Below are 17,869 nucleotides of genomic sequence, written 5' to 3'. Positions count from 1 at the left end.
TTTCATTTTTTTTTAAACATTTTATTTATTTAAGAAAGAGGGGGAGAGCATGAGTGGGGGCGGGGAGGGGCAAAAGCAGAGAGAGAAGCAGACTCTGTGCTGAGCCAGGAACTCCCCAACAAGGCTCCATCCCAGGACCCTGAGATCATGACCTGAGCTGAAGTCAGATGCTTAAACGGACTGAACCACTCAGGTGTCCTTACATTTTTTTGAACTAAGTAAGCACCCTTGAGCTACACCGAAATGGCAGCTGCCTCAAAGATTAGGAAGTTTACTGAGAAAGGGATAGGTGTGGTGGGAAGGCGGGGGGTGGTGGGGACAGGGGAACACTCGTTCAGTGTTTCAGTAGAATCTTGGTACTGCCCTAATACGTGGTATTTCTGAATAAAGATGCTGCCCTTTATCCTGTATGGTGTACGTCAAGGCTAATAAAATGGGTAACACCTTAATGAGCCTGTTTCTCTTCTGATAAATACACTTGCAACCCTCAGAATGACCTACTGAGGGGTGGAGCCGGTACCCTAGAATCCATGTTTGGCTGAGCTGTGCCTTAGCCAACCAACGGAGTCTTCATTCATTCTGTGGCTGGAAGCCTGGGGAATCTGCCACCCTAATAACTGAAAGTCTCATTTTGCAAGTCCAGCCTCGACATGAGGGTAGAGCTGTTTCATGGGGCAAGCGTGGCTTTGGAAAGCCTCCTCTGTGAGCCCAGGAGGGATTTGTAAGAGCACCTCCCCATGCCCCACCCTGTCACACACGCTTCCATCCACGTTCAGTGGAAGCCGGCTCCTGATGGAAGCACGGAGAGCCAATTATTCTTGATGAGTAGGCGAGAGCACCTCTCCGAGTGCCCAGTACAGCTTCCCAAAATAGACTGGGGAGAGCTAACTTTAGGTAAAGGAATTGTTATGTGTTCATTCAAAGCTTTATTGTTTCATACTTGGTCCAAGAATACTTGGAGAAGTTCATTTTTAAGAATGGACACAGCGGCACTCGGCTCCAAGGAGGCCCACGGATTCTCTTTAACACATCTACAGACATGGTAGAGCGTACATATTTGACATCGAGTAACCTGGTCTCTAGTGTAGACGGTATGATGTCCACACTTTCCCACTTCTCCAGAGTTCATGGAATTTGGATACATTAAATTAGGTTGAGAAGCAATTTAGCTGACCTTTGTAAAATAGGGGAAAATAGCTATTCAATGTTCTCACTCTCTCTCTCTCTTTTTTTTTTTTCATTTAATTATGTATTAATGTGAGAGCCAAAGGAGCCAGCATCTTCACAATCGGTGTGCCTGCAGGAGGAAATGGTCCACCTCGCTATCTCAGGGGTATCTTGGTGAACTTGAGCCTCAGTTAGGTTCGGATAAGCATGAACAATGAGATGAGAACTGACCGACGTGGCCATGAACGTAGCTGGCACAGGGCTTGAGTCTTTCCAGCGAAACAGAACTGGGTGCAGGGTCGAGGGAGGGAAGGGCAGGGAGGAAGGGGACAGTGTACAGGAATAATCTTTTGGCTAGAACTTACTGAAATGCCAAGAAATACATAGGAAGCAGAATAAGAACATCTTGCAGGAGGAGGAGATCCAAGTGTATGTATTTGGGGTGGGGGTGGGGGGCACAGATAAAGAGATTGAGAGAGAAAGAAAAAAAACAGAGCATCCGGTGCCAGGAGAGAGGAAGATCCATGTAGGAATATATTAGTGAGGGCAAAGTCAGAGCCCAATAACACAACTGTGCAAAAACCAGGGGCAAGAGGTGGCCATGTGGCTAGAGGGGCTTGTTCTCTGCCCCACCCCCTTTCCTGAGGGGGCAATGTCACCAAGAATTTTCCCACCTCATTCAAAAAGAGACCAAACCCAGGATGGAAAATAGGAGCAAGGAAGTTGAATAAGAGTAAGACCATTCCCCCCGCCTATCTAATAAAGGGCCATATCGGACAGCTTAGGCCTCAAAATGGATTCCCTCAGGGGTAAGGCAGGTTATGGCGCAAAGGCGAATTCTTTGAGTTTCCAGTTACATTAGAGGCCCAGGAGAATGTCCTTTAACAGGTCCTGAGAGAAACGCCTTTTTTTTTTTTTTTTAAGATTTTATTTATTTATTTGACAGACAAAAATCACAAGTAGGCAGAGAGGCAGAGAGAGAGAGGAGAAAGCAGGCTCCCTGCTAAGTAGAAAGCCCCATGCAGGGCTCGATCCCAGGACCCTGGGATCATAACCTGAGCTGAAGGCAGAGGTTTTAACCCACTGAGCTACCCAGGCTCCCTGAGAGAAATGCTTTTATCAAAGCCTAGGGACATTTTAGATACTGTCATAGGCATTTGATGGGAGAGTATTTATCAAGAACAGTGACTGATTCAAACACCCCCATGCCCACAAAGTACAAGTTAGGCTTCATGGCTAACAGGTACTCAGTGAGTTTTTGTTGAGTCAAAACAAACCACCTTCCCCAAAGGAAAGGCTACAAAAGCAAATACGCTTGAGTAGTGCCCAGTCCTATTAGAGTTCTGGTTCAATTCCATGTTCCAGCAGACTTTACAGGTGACTAAGACAGCAACGATTCTAGACACCAAGTGAGTCACACTCTTTCCTTGCCCTCGATGGGCCTACAATTCACTGAGTGGTTTTAACACCATCTTGGCAAACATTCAGGGAGGGCTCATGTAGTCTAGCCTCAGTAGAGTCCTTCCCCAGTACAGTCCCCTTCACAGACAAGCGAAGCCTTTGGGACACAGATGGATTACACAGGAGCCGGGCTGCCATGACCATGCCGGAAGCTCTCAGCCCTCTTTAACACAACAGTCTCCTTTAAGACTACTTCCAGCCAATCTCGGGGTCCTGGGATCGAGTCCCACGTCGGGCTCTCTGCTCATCAGGGAGCCTGCTTCCCTCTCTCTCCCTCTCTGCCTGCCTCTCCATCTGCTTGTGATCTCTCTCGGTCAAATAAATAAATTAAAAAATCTTAAAAAAAAAAAAAAAAAAAAAGACTACTTCCAGCCAGAGCCCACAGTTCTCGTCTGGCTACCATTTCCCGACTCTCTAGCCACGGTTCCAACTCCAGGTTACAAGGAATAGAAAATGGCAAAGAAAAAGAGTGACTTTCAAGGCCTTGGTCTAGGTGGGACGATACTGAGCGTGAGTGTGAGAGAAAGACAGACTACGTAAGATCATATGCAGGGAGGTAAAAAGAGAGGGAGATAAAGAGCAAGACTTTCTTCATTAATCATTCGGGCAATGTCCTGGATATTAAATTTCAGCTTACATTCAAGAGCAGGGGCCATTCCCAAGCTATGGAATAACTATGAAGCCAGATCCCTTCTAACAATATGCACGCGGTACTAATAGTTTCCATCTTCAAAACTCCAGAATGAAAGCGATGAAGTTGACGTTTTAAAAGTGTTTACTCTTCATATCCATTAAAACATTCAGAACAACTTCCACCTAGCCCTTGGCTGCTCATCCACCAGGAAACTCATCTGCTTTTGTCTGGCTTGGTGTCAATGCTCCATCGACTCTGAACAAACGGCCCCTGAGTCACAGATGTCTTGTGTCAAACACCTGTTAATGCTGGCAGGCACCAAAGGGGTCATGTCAAAGCGAGCTAAAGAAAATGACAAAAGGATGGTAATCATTTTGGATGCGAATATACCCATAAAGATCTTTGAACCGTACAAAAATTTCCAAGTTTGTCTAACAATGGCTTGATTAGAAGGATACATAAAAATGAAACCAGAATTGCTACTTAGAAGTGCTTCGATTGCAGTCTATGTGTTCTACTTTGTAGAACCATTTCCTGAGCCTTATCTTGGAAGAAAAAGCAGGATGATAAGGTATGTAAAAACAGATCCAACCTAAATTTCTGTTATCCACAGTGCTGTCTGTGCGGAGTTTGGACTTATTACTTCAATATAGATTTTAAAGAAAAAAGGTACTATATGTTGGGCAGTAGCTGTAGAATGCTAGGATATATGAAAATAATTGTCCTGCTGTTGCTCAACAGAGCAAAGGATTTGAAAAAAAAAAATAAGAATCGATGTAAGTATCTTTGCTAACAATTATCAGTCAAGGGTGCTAGCAGGGTGTTTAAAAAAAAAAAGATTTTATTTATTTATTTGACAGAGAAAGACACAGCAAGAGAGAAAACACAAGAAGGGGGAGAGGGAGAGGGAGAAGAAGGCTTCCCGCTGAGCAGAGAGCCCAATGTGGGGCTCGATCCCAGGACCCTGGGATCATGACCTGAGCTGAAGGCAGACGTTTAATGACTGAACCGCCCAGGCACCCCCATCCTTTCCTTCCTTAAGATTTATTTATTTATTTTATCTCTAAGATCAAGGGCTTAAGCCGGGGTAGGCAGGGGGAAGAAGGGCAGAGGGAGAGGGAAAGAGAATTTTAAGTAGGCTTCACACTCAGCACAGAGCCCCACACAGGGCCTGATCTCCTTGAGATCAGGACCTGAGCCAAAATCAAGAGTCGGATGCTTAAGTGACTGAGCCACCCAGATGCCCCTGTTCTCTGCATTCTTGATTCCATTACCTTGGGCAGAGCAAGGGGGGAAAGTGACAGCTCTGAAGAGTGTGTGGTGGCAGGGAGAGTACACTTAGAGACCAAATGGCAAGAAGCCAAAGGTGTCCATGTGCGCCGCCCACCAGAGGAAGAACAAGGCCCAAACAGAGAAGCATCACGTCTCCACACAGTGGAGACACAGTCTACACACTTCCACTACAATACAATTTACAACAAAAACTTCTTTCAGTTTAGCTAACAGTTGCTCAGGGTAAGTCGATGAAAGACATTAAAATTCTAAAAAAAGTTGAAGATTAAAAAGTATACATCTTCAGATGTTCTTTGTCGAAGTAGAGTTAATGCTACCTATTGTGAGGAAAAATGCAAATTTACATCCACAAATGACTTTTAGAAACTGAACACGGCATTCAATGGACTGATTTAAACCAACCTTCCAGAAGCATCTTTAGTGAAAGCAATTAACAAGCACTTGTGGGCTCTGTCTTTGGTCTGGTATCACAAGGGTTGGCCCAGGGTATGGAACCCAGACAGAAATGACTGACTTACCTCCTAACTGGAATTTTACCATTTGTGTTGGTCATAAATGCCAATTTCATCCAGCTGGAAAACAACCATGACAACACTGTTTCAATGTTTCTTAGGAGGAACATTTCAATCCAGCTAAGAACGTTTAAAGAAAGTTCATTCAAACAAAGAACATTTATTCTGAAAACCGGAGACAGTATAATACACGGTGAGATCAATTTATGGTTATCAGGTTTGGCAAATACAGGAACCTCGGTTAAATCTGAATTTCAGAAAACAACCAATTTTTTTTTTTTTTACAGGTATGTGCCAAATACTGCCCAGGATATGCTTCTACTCAAAAATTGTTACTTATAGGAAATATAAGTGTAACTCGGAGTCCCATATTTTTCCCAGCAACCCTAGATGAATTAGAAATTTGGGGGCTTGCACTGAGCAAAACAAATTTTAGGTACTTCTTTGCAACTGCTACTCTTAAAGCACCTGCCAAAGGGACCAAAAGTAACGGTGAAGGTAGACAGAGGGCTGCCCTCTGTTCCTCCTGCTGGGCAGTCCAAGGATTCACACCCTTGGTGCTGGGCCTGTTTCTGAGTGCAGGCTTATTCCTATAATTTCTTAGCATAGTTCCCTTCTGTACCTACAGCTGCCAGGCCATGGCCTCTTGATGGCAGGGAGCCTGCTTCCTCCCTAAATTCCTGATTTTTAAACAGACTTGGGCTTTGGCTGGGCTTTCTACTTGAGTAACTTTCACTTCACTCCGATGGAATCACTTGGGAAGGGTTAAAAATCTAGCACGGTGATCTCTCTCTGGATTTTGGATTCTGTGAGCTGGGGTAAGGCCCGCACGTTTAGATCCCTGACTGAGTGCTGAACAGTCCTTGGGGCCAGTGCTCCTTTCTGACGCTAGAAAAGGGAGCTCTTGTAAGTGCCTCTCTTGGCCGCACTCCCCAACTCTCCTTCTCCCACAGCAGAGGCTCCAGCTACAATGGCACCCAACTACGGCCTGGGGCATGGAGAACTCTTTACCAGCACTCAGTCTGGGGCCTAGGACCCAAAAGACACTGGAGTTCCAGCATCTTCCTGCCAGCAACCACTCCTTTCTTATCAGTTTGGGCCATGGGTTGGTCACACGTGCCCGGCCAAGTGGCATGAAGAGTCCAGGTGTGTGTCGGGGACTTTTTCTCCATGTCGGGAGCATGGAAGGGAAAACAAGGATGATGTCACCTGGACATCTATTAAGCCTTCATGTCCTAAACCGACCTTCTGCTTTTTAACATCCAAGAACAAAGAGTGATGTAAATAAAACTCACTGTTTCTTGAGGCAGGTCATTGGACTGACATTGTTGGCCCTGAAGTTGTGTATGATTGATCTCAGTCCTTCTACCCATTGCTGAAAGAGAAAGAAAAAAGCATTCCTGGTGAGCAAAATCCACAGGAACTGAAAATGGTGGTTTTTATTAGACAACCTGTATAAGAATAAGAATAATGTAAATTCTTTTTTTATCTCCTCCCTGCCACAGAGCAATCTTCATTTTGCATGCCATACTTTATTCTTTAATAAACAGCTTTCATTCTTTCCATGAAGATAAATGTAACATCTAGAGCATCATTAAACACTGGGTTGTCACAAAGGAACGCTGCCCACTGATTGACTTGTTAAACCTTCTATTTCCAGCCTGTTTAAATAGAAATCCTTTCTCAGCCACTGGCAATCTTCATTATTTCCAAGCAACGTTATACAACACAGGATGACATATTTAGCTATTCCCATTTTTAGAGGATGAATGCATTTGGGGTTCATCAATTTTATCGTGGGATTCTATTTCAATCTAAGAATTTGGTACATAGCTTACCTGTCTGTGTTTTCCAGCAGAGCCTTAAAAAGGAAAGCATGCACGGATTGCTGGGGAATCCAGTGCAAACAGCAAAGGGCTTACATAATTTCTGTATAAGGGCTTGGACCTCAGTTTTAGTTCATAACATCACTCCATGGATTTACAAGGAAACGTGAAGGAAGACTGTCCATGGCAGTAAAGGAATTTGGGTCTCATAAGGACATTCTATTAGAAAAGGTTGGCCCATGAATTAAGGCCAACTCTACCCCTGAGTCCAATAACTGATGCCAATGAATGCCACACCAAGTTGCTAAAATAAAGAATCACACCCTTGGAAACATGTTTTGCAGCAAATTGATACTGGGGGTGGAAACAGAGCTGAGGCCTCCACAAAAGCCAGTATCTTACCTTCTTTGGTTTATAGTCTGACTGCTGTAGCTCTGTGCTGAGGAAGGGAACATATCTGGGGATAGAGAGTAGTAGAGACGTATAGCCTACCTGCACTGTCCACTAGGCACAGTGGACAGTGACTGTTTAAATTGAAACTGAATAAAGGTACAGTTCCGTGTCTCCATTTCACTCATCACATATCAAGAGCTCGAAAGCCAACATGGGGCCAGAGGCTTAACCTGCTGAGCCACCCATGTGCCCCAATATTACCAGGTATTTTAACGTGTACTAGTGATTTAGTCCTTGCAAGGGCCAGAGGTAAAGACTGAGCTCTGTAACGTGTGTGTGGTTTTGTTTTTTTTAAATTTTTAATTTTTTATAAAGACATAATATATTTTTATCCCCAGGGGTACAGGTCTGTGAATCGCCAGGTTTACACACTTTATAGCACTCACCAAAGCACATACCCTCCCCAATGTCCATAACCCCACCCCCCTTCTCCCAACCCCCCTCCCCCCAGCAACTCTCAGTTTGTTTTGTGAGATTAAGAGTCACTTATGGTTTGTCTCCCTGTGATAAAATGCAAGTGATATTAAACTGATTGTCAGAACCAATTTTCAGTGAACATTTCCATGGCATTAAATAATATTCACAATGTTGTGCAACCTTCCCCACCATCCATCTCCAGAACTCTTTTCTTCTTGCAAAACTGAAACTCTGTCCCCATTACACAGCTCCCTATTTTCTTCTCAGTCCCTAACCCTGGCAACCACCATTCTATTTTCTGTCTCTATGAATCTGCCCTTCCTAGGTTCTTCATAAAAACGAATCATACAGTATTTGCTCTTTGACCAAGTGGACTGGTATAATGTCCTCAAGACTCACTCAGTTCACAGCATGTGTCGGAATATCCTTCTCTGTAAAGGCTGAATAATATTCCGTTGGCTGTGTAGACCATTTTGGCTTCTTCACTCATCTATGGATGGACGCCTGGGTTGCTACTGTGATTAAAGGTGGCTATTGGAATAGACACTTCTGTGAACACAGGTGTACCAATAGCTCTTCAAGTGCCCGCCTTCAATTCTTTTGGGTATATACTCTGAGGCAGAATTACTGGATCCTATGGTAATTCTGGTTTTTTTGTTTGTTTGTTTGTTTTTGTGGAACCACCACACTGATTCCCATGGCAGCCATGTCATTTTCTATTCCCACCAACAGTGCATGTGGGTTCCAATTTCTTCACATCCTTATTGATACCTGCTTTGTTTTGTTTTTCCTGTTTTTTTTTTTTTTTCATTATGAGAATAGTCATCCTAATGGGTAGGAGTCTAATGGAGAGTTTTGGCTTTCCTCTTTATGCTCCAGTCATACCTAACAGTTTTCTGAAGGAGGACTTAGGAGCCAAAAGAGGTCAGTTTCCTTCCACAACTAGAAAAGGCCATTTCCTGAGGACCATAAATAGCACTGAAAGCCTCATGATGGTGACACCAGAATTCTGAGGGAGGAGGAAGAAAGGCAATAGTAGAATTAAAGAAATGCCTTATTATTTTCATCATCAGGCTTTACTTCCTCTGTCAGGCTAAATATGGGACTATAACTCCCTGGGGACCGTCAAATATCCTGCTGTTGGTCTAACAAACCACAGGCTCACACAGTTTCCCAAGAGGAGACAGAAGAACGTAAATAATTAGGTTGGCATTCACTGGGCAGCATTTTCTCAACCTGAAGGCTTGTTACGTGTCCCAAAACACAAAACAGAGTCCATGGTTTCCTAGGGCAAAGAACTGGGCAATTTCTGAGACTGTTCACTGGCTTTTTCTGAGCATCCTGATTTAGTTGTTCCTAAAAATAAGTTACAGAGATACCAGACTTTGAGGAGGTTTAAACAACTCATCCATCTTTTGAAAATGTAATGCTGGTAAAGAAATCTTGTTTATTGCGACAGAAAGGTCTCCGGGAGTGACCTTTGAGGTCACCCCTTCAGGGACAGTACTCATGTTCTAGTTAGTAGGAAATGCCACTGGAATCCTCCTAGGCCCTAAAGGGCACCGGGGTGGGGGAGACTGTGGCTTCTTCTCTTTGTGATGATGAAAGTGAGGGTCAAGGGCCTTGCCCAAGATCACAGAGCAGCTGGCACAAGGCTGAGGGGCAGTAAGAAGTCTGTTTTTGTCTGCCCGTCCTTAGGGTTTGTTCACAGTTCTCCCTCCATGACATGGAAAAGTCCCATTAGGCCTTTCCTTTTCTCTGCCGTCTCCTAGGTAATGAACACCTAGCATATTAAGGTCAAGAGGCCTTAGGAAATAACGTTCAGTGGTTTGTTTTGCTGTTTCTAACAAAGTAGATGAAATGCCAGCAGGTGTCAGTAGAGCCCTAGAGTTTAGCTGAAAAGTTGTACCCGGGGTGAACTGCCGGGGTGAACTGGATACACAGAAACTTTGTTGAATGTTTCTAGATGAACAGAAGAAAAAAATAAAACAAAAAACTATGACTTAGGTGTGTTTCCCTGAATTGCTGAAAATAAGCACATACATTGACAGTCTATGTAATGCCCCAAAAGGTGCAACTTCAAGCCCAGGACTGCATGTTTCTAGAAGGATCATTCCCTGACAGATGTTGCGCACACTCATTGGCTCAATGGTGACACGCTTGTGATAGGATTCCTACTGTGCTGGGTGCTTCCTTCTGGTCCGGCCATGCTGAGTGGGCCCATGCAGGAAAACCAGCCTAAAGGATCCACTGGATTCAGAGGTCCAGTGCCGTTTCTCCCCGTCCCCACCAGGTTGTTCTCTTCATGTCTTCGATCTTTTCTAATTCTAACTTCAATTAAAGCTTATTTCAGCCCATCTTAGGAGAAAGGCAAGAAAGGTCCTTTCAGGGACTCTTGTGGGCTTGGATGGATGGCTTAGGAGAAAAGGAGGGAGAAAGAGAAGCTGCCTTTCATTTCCTCCTAGGGACTTACAACCTCCCCTCTGGGACTCCTTGTTCTTGCCATACAGGCCTGCATCCATTTTCCAGGCAAAGGGTGTTGGCCTCGCCCTAAGCGGTCTCCTTTGCACTCCACCCGCACCCACCACCCGCCCCCTCCGCCCGCACCCCTGGCCCCGGGGGTGGGGGGGAGCACTGGACTGTCAAGGACAAAACAATCCTGTTCCCACTGAAAAAAGCAGCTGAAGGGCATAGACATAACAAAACAAAACCAAAAAATTATGAATTTACACAGGGTGTATACCTCCCTTTTTCCCTTTAAAAATATTTGGTAGGTTTTTTTTTGTTTGTTTGCTTTTTTAAAGGTTAGGGAACCAGTATTCAAATGTCCTTTGCAAAAGAATGTAAAGCAAGAAAGTATACAGCACAAAGTAAACATCACCTCAGATTCTATTACTGACATCAAGAGCAAGCCACTTGACAACATTTTGGTATTTGAACTCTAAGCCTTTTTTCATGTACATATAGCTTTGTCATCCTAAAATAACTAGTCCCATTACTTGCTAGTCCGTACGTCAGGTAGAGCTGATGTTCTTTTAACTCCATCTTAGCTCTAGGTTTTGTTCCAGAAGCGTCCTTTACGGTCTTTAGTCAAAACAGCATGTTGTCAAAGTAAAAAAATAACACAGACCCTGTGGCACTCTCCAAGTGTGCTATGTGATTTTTTTCTCCAAAGGGAACCCTCAGTGACATCACCCTTCATCTTTTGGTGGGTGATTCTTTGCTCTCAAAGAGTTGGCTACTGGTGGAAGTGGTGGAGGCATCTTAACTAAGTCTGCTCCAAGTTGACTACAGACTTGTTACGAGGGGTGTAGTCCAGGACAACAGCGTCACTTGGGAATTGTTAAAAGGCAAATCAGGAGGACCTATCTATGAAACCTGTCCCTAGGGCTGGGGAAGAGAAATCTGTGTTGAAATGAGCTTTCCAAATGGCTCTTTTGCAAATTTGCCTATAAAGGCACCATTCTGAACCCAAGCCACGCAGACAAAAGGTTGGCTCCTAGACCAATACCATCAACATGTCCAGTTGCTTGTTAGAACCACAAAATCTTAGGTCTCATCCCACCGAGACCCACTTGATCAGAATCCTCCTTTAAAGATCCCGGGGGCACGCGTGTGCACACCCCAGCTTGAGAAGCACAGATCTAGAAGAGGGCCCCTCCCACCTGGAGTATCTACTTCTGTTGCCCACCTAGGACGACCCGGGTTTCATTTCCTATGGGAGATGATGGTTTCCTACAGGGCCTTTGTCTGGGATATCTGGTCTTCTAGTAAGGGCTCTGGAAAGAGCTCCCCTCCAGTTCCCGACTTACCTCATTTTGTCCTATCCCTCCCTACCTGGGCTGAACAAATCTGCATTTGCTAGCAAGTGACCTACTTGGGTTCACTAGCCTGCATGTGCAAACAGGAGGTAGCACATTGCAGGGAGTGACTTTCACCTTCCCGATGTCCGCACTGTGAAAAGAATCAATGGACGGGGCCATCTGAGATGTTTAAAATATGGGACCTTCTTGTTACCTATAACTCATAAACTCTGACCCGTGGAGAGCTTCTGTTTCTGGTTTTTTTGTTTAAGTACCTGGGGATCAGAAAAAGTCAAGGCAGATCTCAGCTGGCTATTCTCAATTGCTCTAAACAGTCACTTACTTGTTATTTGCTCTAAACAGTTACTCTAAACAGTTACTTACTTGTTATTTGCTCAAACAACATGAGCCAGGAATTTATAGAACTTGAAATACAGCCTTGATTCCACTGTACTGTGACTTCTGGTAATAAGACTTGTTTTACGGATGGGGTTCAGGGCGGGCCACCCCAGAATGTGCCACTTTGGCACTGCATTATTTTGAGCTGAAGACAATCAAGACCAGATAAACTCAAGAAGAGCCTTTTACCTCTCTCTTAACTGCCGAAAAGAATTTAGATAGAGTCCTGTACCAGGAAGAGAGCTATTACCACAGATAGCTATTTTCTTTTTCTTTCTTCTTCTTCTTTTTTTAAGCACAAGAAAGTCTTCCCCACAGGGCATGACAACCATTTGTTTCCAAACATTTGCCTTTCTCATCTTCCTGAGAATTGTCTTCCTCACCTCTGAAGCCCCAGAGCCTTACCCCCTTTCTCCTTAGCTCAGGATGGCAAGTACACCTCAATTACCTGATTATCAGAGAGCCTTTCATATCTTGGGGAGCTCCTGTATACAGGTAATTAGATTTCTTTTTCTCCTGTTCATCTCTCTCTTATTAGAGGTGGATGTCTCAGCCAGGAACCCAGAAAAGTAGAGGGAAATTCATTTTTCCTCCCTTAAATCCATGCATTAGAGACAAACTATGAAGCTTTCCAAGATTTCCACAGGGTCTAATGTTGCAGCAAGATAAGACTCTTTATAATGTGCTAGGATGTAAAATTGCAACATTTCACAAAATTCCAGAGGAAGAATCAGAGTGGAGTAACTATCTTTATATTCAACCAGAAACTTGGTTTTAGGAAGACATTTGAGCTTTAAAGAGTGTTATTAGACTGAAAAGACACTGTAGGTAGAACTCTACATATTTCCTCTAATGGGTTTATACATGTAAAAGGAAGGAAATGAATTCAGTTGTCAGGGTCAGGTATCTGTTGCCATTAAATTGTCGATACTGACCATTTCAAAGACAGGCCAAGCAAAAGCCATTTCCAGCTGGTACACTGTTACAGCAATACTGTGTGGCTATTACTCAGAGACCAGATTAGTAGTTCCCAGAACTTGTTGTACCTTAGAAGCCTCTGGGGAGCTTATAAGACATTTCAGAAGCCTGGATTCCTCTCCTGGAGATTCTCATTAACAATCTGAGCCCAGTCGGACCATCAAGCTACCTTTTAGAGACTGTAGGTAATTCTAATGTGAACCTACAATGGAGGACCACGGAACCAGACCACGTGCGCTATATGTGGTGTAGGCCAGTATTTTTCAGACTTTACCCGGCATCTGGATCACTTGGGAAATTTTCTCAAGACAGATTTGGATTTAATAGGTCTACAGTGTCTGTGCTGAAGAGTCTACATTTCTTGCAATCTTCCAAGACAGGCCACGGGGGCTGGCGTGACCTTCTGTGCCCTGTTCACAGAAGAGGTGCAGCGTTTGGATGTCATTTCTAGAAAAAATTCACTTCTCTTGTGCACGGTTAAGAAGTCCACCGATGAGAAAGCAGTCCTACTCTCCATTATGCTGGCTTTTCTCAAGTGGCCCTCCTGATAGCAGCTGATAGCAGCACGAACATCCCCGAGGAGCATTATTAGAAGTGACAACTCTCAGGCCCCACCTAAAAATCTATAGATCTGGCCACGCTGGGGATGGGGCCCAGTCACCTGCCTTTTGCCAGGCCCTGCAGATGCCTCTAATGCCACAATCCCGTGATGCTAGTGTCAGAGCACCTGGTACGGATCACGGGTACAGATAACTGAAGAGCGTGCGGAGGTGGCCACAGGAGGACCGACTTGTCTGGTTTCGCTTTTTGAACAATTTTATTGAGGTACAATTTATATACGATGAATGGCCTAGGAGCTGCTGATTCAAAGTTCTTTCATGCTAACTAAGCATGTTTAGGGTAAGAGTACTGCCAAGGGAGACACTTTGAATTTTCAATCTTCACTCCCTTGTTTCGGATGAAATTCACACAGAAATCGCAGTATGGGCTCAAGTATTTTAAAGAAAGTTACAAGCACCACAAAAGCGGAACCGGTGTCCAGAAGGAGGCTAGCTCAAGGGCCATTCCCCAGCCCCAGCATATCTAGTTGCCGGTGATTTTGTAGGATCTCACCAGGCAGCAGGAGATGACCCCGGGGAAGGCCCTTAGAAGTAACAGCTCCCCGGGACTGGGAGAGAGGGAAGTGTAGCATCTGGACAGGTCGGATCTGGAAGTCCGGGCTTTGGAGAGACATTTATTGAATAACTTCGACAGGGGCGCCTGGGTGGCTCGGTCGTTTAAACGTCTGGCCTTCAGCTCAGGTTATGATCCCAGGGTCCTGGGATCGAGTCCTGTGTGGAGCTCCTTGCCCAGCAGAGGGCCTGCTTCTTTCTCTCCCTGCCTTTTCCTCTCCCTCTGCCTGCCTCTCCCCCTGCTTGTGTTTTCTGTATCAAATAAATAAACAGAATCTTAAAAAATGAATGAATGAGTGAATGAATGGTACAGAAACAAGACAAATGTCTGTTTCCCAGAACTAGGGTACTTGTGCCCCCACTGGTCCAGCGATCAGGTCTGAGCGCCAGAGCTGGAACCAACACAGCAGCAGGACTAAGTAGGAGCCGAGGGCCTGTGTTCTTAAAGTCTTGATCCCTATGGCCTTCACCCCAATGCTGAAACAGAGCCTGGCCCAGGGATGACCAAACCCCAGAGGCAGACACAGGAGAGCAGAGAGATTGGTGACTGATGCAGGACTTGACACCTCCCCCCCACCCCGCTGCCAAAATCACATTTTACTCCTCAAATGTGCTCATCTAAGATGCTGAATCCATTCTAAAATGATGTGGGAGCAGATCTACCAATGTCTGGATATCACAGACTGACTTCTACATCACATTAAGAAGAAAAAAATACAACCGTTTTCTCTTTCATGTCAACAACTTCCTCCACGTTCTCCTAAGGAGAGAACAACACAGGTAGAACATACAGGGTTTCAGTCATCAGGACAGATCTGTGACAGTGCTGGAAACGCCCTCCTGGCCGGGGACAGCAGGCAAACAGGCAGACAATGACAGCGCTGACTGCAAGAACAAATCAGGCAGAGAAACCTGAAAGTCACCCCCGTTGCTATCCAGAGAGAGAGAGAGAGAGGGAGAGAAGAGGAGAAGATGACGGAGAGGCTGAAGAATCCCACACAAAATGCAGGAGCTCAACTTGTGATCCCAGATACAATCCAGCTGATAAGCCCCAGATGGAAGGGGAAATGAAGGAGCCTATAATGACCAGTGACGACCGACGGAAGCTGGCGCCCAAAGAGTCATGGGGATCTTGCAGAGAAAAACCCAAGGTCAGTCGAGGGACAACTCCATGGTAATCACAAAGGCCCTTGGGAAGTCAGTAATAATTCTGATACAATTTTCAAATCTCAGAACCAAGACAGGAGCGAGGAAAAAGGGAAGCGCAACCTGACGCCCTTTTCTCCTGACATGGCCTGAGTGTCTTCCAGAAAATACAAGTTTTTCATCTGCTGTTCTCTGTCCTCAGAGGAAAGCTGATCAAGGTGAAGGAGGAAGGTACCGAGTGCCCTCTGATTCTCCAGTCACCTGCAGAGCACGGGGCAGGAGTATGTGGGCAGGAGCCCAGCTGCCAGAGATGGGTTTTGTGTGGCTCCGTGCAGAAGACAAATGTGGATGGGCCCGGATAATATCTGTGCTTTCCTAATCAAGATTAGTTTAGTCACTCGCAGATAGTCAAAACAGTCTGTCAGCCTGGCTGGTTATCTTGACAACACTGGGAACGGTTAGGTCAAAAAGAACCTCTAAATAGTCATAAGAAATGAGAGGACACTGTGCTGTTCTAGGTCATCGTTCAGAAGCTCAAGTGTGGAACTCCGCTACCAAATGGGTTTCTGTTCATTACCATTCCGTGAGACAACTTTTGCATCACTTAAGCCGGCTTTTACAGATACCCTGTAAACATGTCCTAGTGCATCTATAGAGCCCTGTCTCAAATAATCACATTTTATGCCACATTTTATTTAATCACATTTTATTATTTACTTCAATAAATATGCTGTTGAAGGAATCATGCTAAGCCACCCAGAATATGCCACTTTGGTATAAAAATTATTTTGAGCTGAAAGCATCCGAATTCCTGAAATCCCTTATCTGACTACAAGCAGGGCCTTCCCCGAAAGAACCCCACTGTCAAAAATCCCCAACCAGGAGCAGCTCTAACCTTCCCTTCTGGAAGATGCAATGGTGACACCACACTCAGACACTGTCACAAAATTTTCATGTCTATCTATTTTCCTAAGGGCCCATTGATCTTTCCTAAAAAATCATTTGCTCTCCTGAAAGTCGCCTTTTGCTTCCTTTCTTTCCCTTCCTCAGAGGATGTACAAACCCCCAAATATCCCCACTCCTTTGGGTATTTACTTTCTCATGTGAGGCTCCGTGTACACAAAGTGAAAAATGAATAAATTTGGGTGCCTTTTCTGTTAATTTGTCTCTTGTCAGTTTATTTCGTAAACAGACCTAGCTGAAGAAACACGAAGAAAATCTAACCACAGCTATACACTCAGAATACATGAACGCCTTACATTCACTTGTGCCTAGAGACTTTAAGTAATATGCGATGTTCTTTCCTAACTCAGGTTAAGAGAGCACCTCCGCTCCTACAAATGCCAAAACACATTGAAAACCCCAGTGAGAAAAACTGAAGAATTTCAAGATTTTAAGAAAACCAGGATACCCTCCTATGCCAGGTAGAAGCCAGTTTTGTGAAAGTGCCTTTGGGGGTTCAATTGTCAAATGTGCAAAGTCCTGGTGGTAAGAAAAGCGTAAACAGCTGGTGAATTAAAAGATATTCATGGGGGGCTCAGTCTGTTAAGCATCTGCCTTTAGCTCAGTTCATGATCCCAAGGTCCTGGGATCGAGCCCCATGTCAGGCTTCCTGCCCAGCAGGGAGTCTGCTTCTCCCTCTGCCTCTGTCCCTCCCCTCCTCAGCTCCTGCTCTCTCTCTCTCAAATAAAATAAATAAAATCTTAAAAAAAAAAAAAAAAAGGAGGTATTCATGAAGGTATTCATGAAGTTGTTTCTCTGGCTGAGACCTGTACTTACAACCCTGAAGTCATACTCCTACTACACGAACTGGCAGATGATGTTGGCAAAGTAAGCCACGCCAAAATGAACGCTGTCTCACCCTGCGGAAGCTCAGTGATCAATATAGTCAAATCAGAGAACCTCTGGTGAACTCTGGCCTAGAGCTCTCAACCTACAGAGCTTGGGCGCATCAAATCCAGAGGTACTCCCATAAGCTAATTAGGATTTTCAATACAAGATATCAAAAAGAATCTAAATCAGTGCGTTTTTGTTTCATTACCTTTCTCTGTTTTATGGACGAGTCCCCTGACCTTCCCAGGCAACAAGAAAGGTGTGGGGCTGGAGGTGGTGTGAGGGGGAGGGGAATGTGGCAGCAGGAAAATGGAATCAAAAGCATATGTATGTAAAGATGAATCAATAAGGGGCACCTGGGTGGCTCAGTGGGCTAAGCCTCTGCCTTTGGCTCAGGTCATGATCTCAGGGTCCTGGGATCGAGCCCCACATCGGGCTCTCTGCTTGGCGAGGAGCCTGCTTCCTCCTCCCCCCTCTGCCTGCCTCTCTGCCTACTTGCAATCTCTCTCTGTCAAATAAATAAATAAAATCTTTTTTTTAAAAAAAAAGGTGAAACAATGAATGTCTAGATGACACCACTTTCATACTTCTGGAAAACTATGGGGCCGAGAATGCCTCTATGACACTGCTTGTTGACTTCCCCCCCTACAAAGCAGTAGTTCTGGAAGGTTTTCATTTGTGTGTTTTCAATAGGCAAAAACAAACAAAGAAAAAAAAAGTTTGGTAAATAGTTCAATACCACCCCCTGGGTGTGGAGACTCACACCAGAACATGA

General features: G+C 44.7%; 1 protein-coding gene and 1 long non-coding RNA gene across 5 annotated transcripts in view; one reads left to right on the top strand and one right to left on the bottom strand.

Moving 5' to 3' along the window:
- Positions 1 to 17,869, bottom strand: part of PLCB4 (phospholipase C beta 4) — a 253,875-nt gene that overhangs the window by 96,742 nt on the left and 139,264 nt on the right. For all 4 annotated transcript variants that reach the window (XM_044263437.1, XM_044263439.1, XM_044263438.1 and 1 more), the window contains exons 6-7: positions 6,363 to 6,442; positions 5,074 to 5,127 (exon numbers count right to left, since the gene is read on the bottom strand). In XM_044263437.1, coding sequence (XP_044119372.1) covers positions 5,074 to 5,127; positions 6,363 to 6,442 — 134 coding nt within the window. The remainder of the gene's footprint in view (positions 1 to 5,073; positions 5,128 to 6,362; positions 6,443 to 17,869) is intronic.
- On the top strand, positions 2,951 to 6,129 carry LOC122916257. The gene is made up of 3 exons (XR_006386148.1): positions 2,951 to 3,833; positions 5,169 to 5,260; positions 6,021 to 6,129. It is a non-coding gene; the product is annotated as an uncharacterized LOC122916257 (long non-coding RNA).

This window comes from Neovison vison, chromosome 8 (assembly GCF_020171115.1).
Source record: "Neovison vison isolate M4711 chromosome 8, ASM_NN_V1, whole genome shotgun sequence".
NCBI lineage: Eukaryota > Metazoa > Chordata > Mammalia > Carnivora > Mustelidae > Neogale > Neogale vison.
Note: the sequence above shows the minus strand (reverse complement) of the source record. Positions and strands in the feature narration are given on the sequence as shown.